Source organism: Salvia miltiorrhiza, chromosome 2, assembly GCF_028751815.1.
Source record: "Salvia miltiorrhiza cultivar Shanhuang (shh) chromosome 2, IMPLAD_Smil_shh, whole genome shotgun sequence".
Lineage (NCBI taxonomy): Eukaryota > Viridiplantae > Streptophyta > Magnoliopsida > Lamiales > Lamiaceae > Salvia > Salvia miltiorrhiza.
This window is the reverse complement of record NC_080388.1, coordinates 43,122,466-43,133,057: the sequence shown is the minus strand read 5'-3', so window position 1 is coordinate 43,133,057 and position 10,592 is coordinate 43,122,466. Positions and strand designations below refer to the sequence as shown.

General features: G+C 37.4%; 1 protein-coding gene across 4 annotated transcripts; it reads left to right on the top strand.

The window, feature by feature from the left end:
• The first annotated feature begins 253 nt into the window (after nucleotides 1-253).
• On the top strand, nucleotides 254-10,243 carry LOC131013570 (pre-mRNA-processing factor 39-2). Of its 4 annotated transcripts, XM_057941690.1 has the most exons (13): nucleotides 281-549; nucleotides 750-851; nucleotides 1,101-1,201; nucleotides 1,801-2,030; nucleotides 3,415-3,582; nucleotides 4,855-5,212; nucleotides 5,285-5,428; nucleotides 6,414-6,566; nucleotides 6,642-6,758; nucleotides 7,163-7,243; nucleotides 7,510-7,659; nucleotides 8,034-9,869; nucleotides 9,959-10,243. In XM_057941690.1, exons 1-13 carry the CDS (start codon nucleotides 516-518, stop codon nucleotides 10,034-10,036), a joined length of 3,552 nt encoding a protein of 1,183 aa, XP_057797673.1. In that variant the 5' UTR covers nucleotides 281-515; the 3' UTR covers nucleotides 10,037-10,243. The 4 variants fall into 4 exon arrangements, with proteins under 4 accessions (XP_057797674.1, XP_057797673.1, XP_057797675.1 ...); XM_057941691.1 differs by lacking the exon at nucleotides 750-851 and having other exon boundaries at nucleotides 254-549; XM_057941692.1 differs by lacking the exons at nucleotides 281-549; nucleotides 750-851 and having other exon boundaries at nucleotides 1,101-1,205.
• The last annotated feature ends 349 nt before the right edge of the window (nucleotides 10,244-10,592 follow it).

Here is a 10,592-nt window from a genome sequence, read left to right as displayed (position 1 = left end):
AGATATAAAGATAATATATTGTCAAAAATGGAATGATACATTTGTAATGGAACATCCTATTATGAAAAGTGAGACATTTATAATGGGACCGAGGGAGCAATATACGTAGATACTAATTTTAATTATAAAAAATAAAATCATTTTCAATAAATATATTAAAGTAGATACTAATTTTAATTATAAAAAATAAAATCATTTTCAATAAATATATTATATTAAAATGTATTTTTAGGTACATAATTATTAATCTAGAGCCCTTCTCCAGATCTTATTTTAGGCTACCAAAATAGATTTACCAAACGCAATTAAGGACAAATAATCTGATGGATTATAGCTACTGTATCCGAATTTAAACTATATGGGCTAATCCCTTACAATTTACAAAGCAGCAAACACGCATTTACACGCCCTGAGAGAAAAGGAGAAGAACTCATGGCGAATGCAGAAACACATGAAATGCTACTGGTATGGAAACCCTAATAGGCGGAAGTGGTGGTTGATTGCAAGCTCTTTCAATGACAGCGCAGAGTTCCGCCGCCGCAAGTTCAAGTGAATATTCCACTCCAATTACCCTTAACTGTTGTCCACTTAGATGATTCGGTTCGTGCGTGTGAAAAAAATTGGTTTGAAGGATAAGAATGGAAGCTAATTCATTGCTCTATACATCTTAGTCGCTTTATTTTATTTTATTTATTTTGTTTATCTATATTTGCTTATCGTACCATGCTGAAAGTTCGAATTTAATGTAGAGAAGAACAGGCTTCTTTTTTCCCCCCTTTCTGTTTGTTTGATCAATTGGTGTATAACGAGGTGCCCCATTGAAAAAGTTTGGGTTCTATTCACCCATTTATGTAAGCAAAATGAATTGACATTTACATGTTCTTATGCATATTGATTTAGTTAATACAAATAGATTTAAACGAGTAAAATTGTTGGATATATTTGTTAGTGATTGCATTTTTCATAAACTAGTATCCATCTCTACTTAGTGTTCGTTATAGTCCACGAAACATTTATTGAAAGATGATTTTTTCTAATTTTAGATGCATATATTTTCAGCTGTGTAATTGTGGTTAATCAATCATCATGTGCTTTTGTAGGCATCAGTCTTTCTCAGAAAGTTAGCAATGTAATTTCTGGCTGCCCGCAAGACTACAATGCCTGGAGATCGTTGATTTTGGAGCTCGAAACTGCATCGCCAGTATGTCTGTATTTACTTTTCTCTGCTATTATTAGGTTTTCTGTTACGACGATTTCATTAAATGTGCTTGCCTCTGCATTTATTTTAATCGGTAGAACTAAACTCTTATTTTCAATAGGACAGCACTGAGAGAGCATAAATATGTCTTGGACCATGAGCTGAACATGTCTATGATATTATTTTGGAAAAAGATTATCCTGGTCTTTGACATTGTTACTAGAATGCTCAAGTGGCAGATGCTTAAACAGTTAATCTTGGATATGCTTAAATATAGGCACTCTTTATGATCCTTGTTTGAACTCCTTTCCCACTGATGGCCGTTCAGTTTAGGTCCATAATATACAGTTTTTGCTGAGTATGTTGGATAGCACACACTGAAAATTGTGTAATATGCTATCGAGAAATCAGCAAGTAAGTTTTGCCAAAAGTTTGATATCATAATATACATAAGGATATGTTTGTTATGAAGATACGGTTAGGATATGCATAAACATGCTTGTACTGGTTGGTGAATGCACAACAATTTACCCATTTCTGAATTGCGGGGAACATATAAATACTATTTCCGGCTCCAATTAACAAGTGACTTTGAATTACAGGAGGATATAAATACTATTTCCCTAGCATATGACTCCTTTTTGTCAAGATTCCCATTGTGTCATTGGCATTTGGAGAAATATGCTCATCAGAAGGCAAAGTTTTGCAACTCTCAAGAAGCTGTTGATATTTATGAACGAGCAGTGGAAGTGGCAATGTATTCAGTCGGTTTCTGGGCTGATTATTTCACATTTGCTGCAACTTGTTTTGAATCCCCTGTGGATATTCGTCGGTACTATCAATGAGTCTGTCCATTTTTAGACGCTTCCTTAGATAATAATGTATGCAACTATGCTTGAATGTTTTTCTGTTTGGAGCTATATTGTGTAGCTTTTTATGAGAAAAGTAATACATGAGTAGGTTATTATTAGATTCCAGATGTGGTTCATGAAGTCAATATTTTGTGCGTATTGGCATCAGGGAAAAACTGCAATGAAGTAGTGTTACTTCTATAATTTTGACCTTCACCATAGAGAATTCCGTAAATGGATATAAGACCAAATTTAGATAGATGTTATTAGTCTTGAAACACACACACGGACACACACACACACACACATAGGGATAGGCTAAATAAAAACCCATTTTAAAATATAAAATAGGAACCATTTCCAGCCCTTAGATCATGAAGATCTACGGTGGATTCATGATTTTGTTGGATGAATTCATGGTCCTAATTTCGAATACCATAGGGAGCGAAAAATTTTAATTTTCGAAATTCAGACATTTCACACAGTGAATTCAGACGTATTCTACATAGAATTCAATAGTTCGTATTTTATATTTTAAGATGGGTTTATAGCCTAACCCCTTACTATATATATATATATAGGTTAAGGTATCGTATTGTACCCTTTGCTTAGGTAGTACCATACAACTGCATGATGTTAAACACAAAACCGTATAACGTTGAACACAACATTATATGTGTGAGTTTGAAACGGCATACACACATTAACATTATTGCATATATGCATGTAATGCAATTTTCAAAAGATGCATGATTATATATACAATACTGCTTTGCTTTATACACAAAAATGCATGGGTACTAAGGTACTACCTAAGGGAAGGGTACAATAATACCTGATCCTGAGTCTTATATCTCATGCAGAGAATTTGAATGCTGAAAAAGTATGCATATGATCTCGGATTGTTTGGAGTTAATACCAAAAAGAGTTAACCATTTCCTTAATGAGTTATGTATGTCTACAATCTGTGCAAAATCTTAGACCTTGAAGCTGGCAGGCTTATCTGTCTGTGGTCTATGAATTTGGTGAGGAAACTTTTAAGCTAATCGAGGCACAAAGCAGGTGGCAGTTGTCAAATATATGAACACAAATGTTTCAACAACCTGTTTCAGTTTTTCAATCTCTCTCTCTCTCTCTCTCTATATATATATATATATATATATGTATATATAGATTATACATATTGAGCGGGCAGTTTTTCAATATGTTGTCTTTGAAGTCATGTCAGATAGATATCAAGTCAATCAAGCTAATTGATGTAACCATGCATGCAAGTTTTCCCATAAATGAGTAACTTTCTTGTATTACTGAAGCTTTTATCGGATACTGGTTTGTCTACAATCAATCTGTCGTTCATTTGGGCAGATTGTTTGAAAGAGCCATCTCATTTGTTGGAAAGGATTACTTTTGCCATGTCCTATGGGACAAGTACATGAAATATGAATTCAATCAGGAGGGGTGGAGCTTTCTTGCACAAAGTTACATCTGGGCATTGAGGTTTCCGACAAAGAAGCTGCGGTTGTATTATGATAAGTATGTCATTCTCCAACTTATCCAAAAAGAGGTGGAAAAATGCTTTTCAGTGCCCACTGTCCACAATAGTTTCTCTAATATCACACCTGTGACTTGCCTATTTATTTCTGTCATTCACATTTTTAGGGCATACTAGGACTATATATGCTAAAATTTGGGTAAAACATGATTGAACAGTCAAGTCAGTACCTCAAAATAATTATCCACAACAAGAAAGGTGCCTGAGAATTTCATTTTATTACTTCACCATATATTTGAATATACTTGGTCGCTCCTATGTCAATTAGTCAGATTCGTTCAATCTTCGACTTGAAAACTACTTACTTAAGACTGAATATTCTGAACTTTCCTTTAGGTTAATGTAGTTCTTAAATGGGGATTTACATCCATACTTTCTACTTTGTTTCTTATGTGCAATGACATGTTTCAACCATCAACTCGAAAACTACTACTTAAGACTGAATATTCTGAACTTTCCTTTAGGTTAATGTAGTTCATAAATGGGGATTTACATCCATACTTTCTACTTTGTTTCCTATGTGCACTGACATGTTTATGACATGTGCCTTCTAACATTGTCCATTTTCTCCAATTGTTAAGCAATAATTTTTGTTGCTATGCATCTAGAGGTTTGGTAAGATTCTTCATGCAAATGAATGTCTAGAATTGGTTGAAATGCAAAGTTCTATGCACTCTCCGTCATATTCTTTTCCTCTAAGGTTGCTATCTATTTTCTTTAATTGGGTCAGAGGATGGAAGAAACTACAACTGGTGATACTGAAACATTCAATAGGCTCCAAAAGGATACAAATAATTTTTTTTAAGAATGCTGGAAACACCAAATTGATCTTCTACCATCTTCTCATCAACATGCACAGGAGGAATTTTTTTTCTTAAAGGAGGATGATATCTCAAATTTCCTTCTTTGCCTGCGGGGTAGGATTATAATGGAAGATGAGCTCCATTTTGAAGCTTTAATTTATTAGATTTCGAATTCCTCATATATCCAATATGTTGGTGTTTTAACAAGCGGGTGAGCAGTTAATTATTTTTATTTAAGCTTATGTTCCCATATAACTTTTTTGACTGCCAATTTGAAATTCCATAAAATAATGAATAATGAGATTCTATATAGACCGTTGCTGCTTGTATTGTCTCTTTACGATGTAGTGGAGCTTATTTCATCTTTATGTTTGGCACTCAAATTTGTGCGTACTTTTCCCCTTCTTGAAATTTATTTTCACCCTGTCATTTTTTCACCCTGTACTCCAGCTTCAAGCAGTTTGTGGCGAATCTGGAAGAGGAGATTGGATATGAAAAATATGACAGCACAGTAGAGCAACTATCTGTTCCTTGTGCTGCAATAGATTTATCTAAAGATGAAATTTCTCTTGTCATCAAGGATATGCTAGATTCTTCTGATAGACCCCTCAAATCCAAAGCGCTGGATAGATATAGATCTATTGGTGAAGAATTCTATCTGGAAGCATGCCGCCTGGATGAGAAAGTAAAGCGTTTTGAGACAAAGATCCAGAGGCGTTTTTTTGATGTTACTCCTCTTGATGATGACCAATTAATTAATTGGCATATCTACCTGGATTTCATTGAGAAGCAAGACAATTTGGACTGGGTAAGTTTTTATCAGTTATAATTCTTTTGTATGGATTTACCATACCATATTTAAATGTGTCTATGTGTGCAGGCCATGAAACTCTATGAAAGATGCTTGATTCCTTGTGCCCATTACCCTGAATTCTGGATACGGTATGTGGAGTTCTTGGAATCAAAAGGAGGACGTGAACTGGCTATTTCTGCCCTAGCCCGGGCCACTCAAATATTTTTAAAGGTGCAATTCTGCCTCATTTGTGTTTAAGTTAGTCAATATATCCCCTCTCAAAAAAAGTTAGTCAATATATGGATACAGTTAAACTGTCTGATTAGGGCTGTAAACAAACCAAGCCGCTCGCGAACTATTCGGAGCTCGGCTCGACAAAAGCTTGTTCAAGTTCGTTTAGAGAAGCTCGTAAAATAAACAAACCAAACTTGAGCTTAGTAGTATTCGGCTCGTTAGCTCGTGAACATGTTCGTCAAGTGATTCAGCTTGAAAAATATAAATTATTAGTAGACATAACTTATATTTATCCACTAAAATTAATAATAATTGTATTATATCTCTAATTAATTTTGTTTGTTATAAGAAAATAATTAATATATTTTAAATAAAATAATTTATTTTTAAAATAAAATAATCAATATTTTGAATATAAATATAAATTTAGAAAGTTCGTATAGGCTCGATTAGGCTCGTGAGCCGCTCGTGAGCCTCAAAATATTCGGTAAGTAAAGTTCGGGATTCGATTCGATACTTATCAAACCAAACTTGAGCACACCACTATTCGGTTCGGCTCGGTTCGATTACACCCCTATGTCTGATGCACGGTTCCTCTGCTGTCTTGGTGTGAGAAGGGGTCTCCAAGATCCGAAAATATTCTTGGTAGTATAAGCTGTAAGCGGTATGGCTTGGAAATACGTGTACAATGTTTTGTAATCTGTATAACTGGCTTTTCTGGTTAAACTTTCTGCATTTAACCTTATCTAACAAATGAGATGCTTTTGATAGCGTCCTATCCAGGTGAGTGAGGAGGATATATAATATTCTTTGAAGTCGAACATTGGCTCTTTCCTAAATTTAATTTCCTTTACCTTCATTTTCTACTATTTGTGAAACATATTATCTAATTTTAACATCTATTTTGTCTTTTCTGTAAAAGAAAGAACTTTTATGTCTTCGGTTTGGAGAATTTGATTTCTGCTTTGTTAATACGGTGCAGAGCGTACCAGAAATTCATTTATTTGATGCAAGGTTCAAGGAGCACATAGGAGACGCAGATGGTGCTCGTGCTGCATTAGCTCTTTGTGATCCAAAAACTGATTCCAGCTTCATTGAAAGCATTGCTGCACAAGCCAACCTGGAAAGACGTCTGGTATGGGTTGCATTATTGCATATTTCTTGCACTTGGTTGAGGAACTTTATGCTAAGGCATCGTTTGAACTTTCAGGGGAACTTTGCAGCAGCTTCTGCCACATATGAGAAAGCACTTATAAAAGCTAGGGAGAAACAGAAGCTACACCATCTTCCCACTCTGTATGTGCACTTTGCCCGCCTTACATACTTGGTATGATTGAGTAATTCCAACCATGCTGTATCAGGAAAACTTCATTCTGTCTATTATATTGTAATGCTCATAAGAATGCAGTTTTCTTGCTTTGGCAAGTTGCAAAAGAAATGAATGGTGAAAAAGAAATCTGCTGAGAGTGTTCACAATTAGCCCCCACTTTTTCGACTTGGAAAACATATTTAACTTAGATTAATTTTGATCTAGCATAGGTTTATGTGCCGTATAAAGCAGTGCAAAAACTATTGTTAATGTCTTGGCTTCTTCTTGGGTGCCGGAGATTTTGTCACCACTATTCTGGAATATTCCTCTATGCTTTTTGTTTAATTTCTCCTGTCATGATATATTATGTCGCTTGTTCTTGATTCCATAAGTTTTTCTAACTAAACCTAACTGGCTGATAGACAACAGGTAGCACTTCTGCTTCTAGAGATGTATTAATTAAAGGTATACAACAGGTGCCTCATTGCAGAATCCTTTTAGAGGTACTATTACTGTTTCTATTACTTTTTTATTTGATAAGGTAATTGAAGACTAGCATGCGGTTGTTGGGTGTGTTTTTCCTTCCTTCGATCATTAAATAGATCACCAATGTTTTCATATTTACTTTAAAAAATTATGTACGGAGACCATCAACCGTTTATCCCCTTTTCTCCTCTAGATTTACTTGTCTTTAGCATAAATTTCGTGTTCTCTAGACCAAGCCACCAAGGGTAAAGGTCAACAAACGATTGTTTTTTCTCATGTGCAGGAATTGGTAAAATTTGCGATGACTCATGAAGGAGTAAGCCATCTCAACATCATAAATTCACTCATAGCAGATGCCATTTCACCCGGATTAGATGAAAATGAAGGTTTGGATGCCAAAGATCGAGAGAACATATCATGCTTGTTTTTGGAGGTCAGTTTTTCCATCATCACTTGGTATCATTATGCTGACACCAATTATCTTGTCACTATGTGATCGTTCTTGCATTATTTGAATTCATAGTCATTTTATGGAATGTAAGATGTTAGTAAATTGATATATTTTCTTGTATTCTCTTCAAGTGATATCTATGATCTGTGTTAACTGTTATGCGGCCAACTCGTATTGGAACTAAATTGGCTGGGTGATATTGTTTGACTACTTCCGAGAAGCATATTTACTGAATCTACTACCGTGTAAACTATAAACTTCAGTTTACTCAGCCAGAATTTTCTTCATCTCTGCTCGACCTGATTCTTGTTCTTTTGATGCTGCATTGATGCCTAATATTTGTATAATGGTTTTAGTTTGTCAATCTTTGTGGGACTTTGCATGATATAAGAGAGGCATGGAATCGTCATGTCAAATTGTTTCCCCAGTCGCTGAGGTTTAAGACTCCGTCAAAGCACCCTGCATCGGGCAGTTACCCAATAGGTTCGGCCAGGGATAAAAAAGGGAAGTATGACCACCCTGTGCTTAGCCAGCCATCCACAAACCATTCCGACCAACATCATGGGCAAGGACAGGTACCTGAATCTCCAGCGCGTAACAGAGTCCATCCCAACGAGGTTGTAAGAAAGCCCGCCCCTCTTATGGACCAGAGCAGCAACGCCAAGGAAAAACAGCAACTGCTGTTGACCAAAGAAGTTTTGTCCAATGGTGATGAATCTCAGGACAGTGAACCAGCTAAAGGAGTTTCATGCCAGTCTAGAGAAGACGGTCTGAGGCCTATGGTTGTTGCTGCTGAATTTTCTGACCATGCCAAAGAGAACGCTTTGGCTGTGCGTGATTCAGACCAGAATTTCTCGTCCCAATCTAGAGGAGATGAACCGGGGCTAATGGATGTCAGTGCTGAATTAGGTATACAGTCTAAAGAAGATGAGGTTGGGAAGTCAACAGAGACAACTGAATCAATTGAAGCATGCCCCTCTAGTTTGCCCAATGTTGAAGCGGAGTTGGATCATGAGCTCAGTCAGCTGAAGCGTTCAGCTTCATCAGACCATAATTCTTTGAAGTCTCAGGAAAACGAATCTCGGGAGTTGATCCCTATGTCTTGCGATGAGTATGGAACTAGTCCGAAGAGCATTCATTCAGTCGACTCTCTCAAAGTCCGTGGTGAATTTGAACGAGATGGAACAGTGAGTCGTCAGCATAATGCACCAACAGAAGTGCATTATCCAGAAGGGCCTTCTAGCACCTGCGATGACTCAATTGAACTAGATCGTGTGGTCCAACCTCCCGGACATGCAGCATCAAGGTTGCAAGGCCAAGACCAAGCTCAAGATCGAGAGCTTAAGTTACAGCAATCTCCCTATGCTGATAGCCATAAATTAGTAATGAATCAAGGTAGGGGAAGACGTAGCCAGTTGGAAGTAGGGGCTGTTAGGGATGATAAAGCAACTGAACAGGATGAGCCCGTAATGAATCAAGGCAATGCTCAGCAGTATCCTGCTAGCCAACAGCATAGCCAGTCGGAGGATAGAGCAACTGATGTGGACCAGCAAACGGATGCCTTGACACCTCCGACTTCAATCAGTATATCTGCAGGGCAGCAACCTTTTTCCACCCAACCGTTTTCTCATGCTCAGCAGAATCCAACTGCTCCAACGACTCAGCAACAATGGCCAGAACAACAGAGCTTGGCCATGAACCAGATGATGCTGCAGTATCATTACCAGCAGCAGCAATTCCTCCAACAGCAGTATCAGCAGCAGTTGCAAATGCAACATCCCTACTACCAGATGCAGCACCAGTATATGAATCAGCAGCCGCCTCAGTCTCAACAGCAGTACGTCGAACAGCAGCAACATCCGCAGATACAGCAAGGTCATGAGCCTCAACCGAACTCTCAGCAGGCACATGATAACCAATACCAACAATCTCAGGACAATGCTTACCAAGCGCATCAATTGGCGTATAAACAGCACGCCTCGCAGGAGCAACAGCAGCTGCTTTGGCAGCAGCAGTACCAGCAGTATCAGGGCTATCAGCTGCTGCAACAACAGCAGCAAGGGTCTATGAATACGCAAGGACACAACGTGCACCACCATCCATCAAGGCAACCAGACGAACATCTGCAGCAATATCATCACCAAGCCCATACGCAACATAAATTCACTCAACCCATGAGCCAAAATCGACAGGTATGTGTTCTGTCACATTTATTGTTGGGAATATCATTGTTGGGGCGTTATGTATCTAAATTCACCCTAAGTCTTTGCATTAACTGCAGGGTACGCCCGATTATGCAGCAGCCGGAGTTTCTTCATCCCCAGCTGTTGGTGCTCGATCACCACAAGCTTCACAATAGTTTGAGATTGCTGGTGGATCTGATTCTCATGTTACGTTTTGCAGCAACCTGCCTCAGTGATAAACATGGATTTTGTAGTACAGCATATATGAGTGACTGCATGGATTCTTGATGACTTCGACCTGATCCATACATCTCAGTGTGTTAGTTTATGACCATGTTGTTGCACACGCGAGTCTTGTTGATTATCCTAGACAGCTTTTCTCACTCTCTCTCTCCAGTTCAGTCTTAAAAGTTATTTTTGTTGTGTGTTGGCATAGAGTGATTAATGCCTAAGTAGAAAGTCTTGGGGTCGAATTCATCGTAGCACGGTCTTTAAATTTATATATTTAATTGTTAATAATTTATATAAAAAGTTATTTAGTTATACAAAATTAAATACTAGTATAACCAAATGCTGTATGAAATAAGATATATGGGGAAGTCTTGTGAGACCGTCTCACAGATTTAGGGTTTTGGATCTAGTATCAGCACTGTCTTATGAATCTTAAGCTGGAGATTATCCCGCACAAGTTTTTTAAGAAAATCATATATACACAATATATCTAGGGATGGA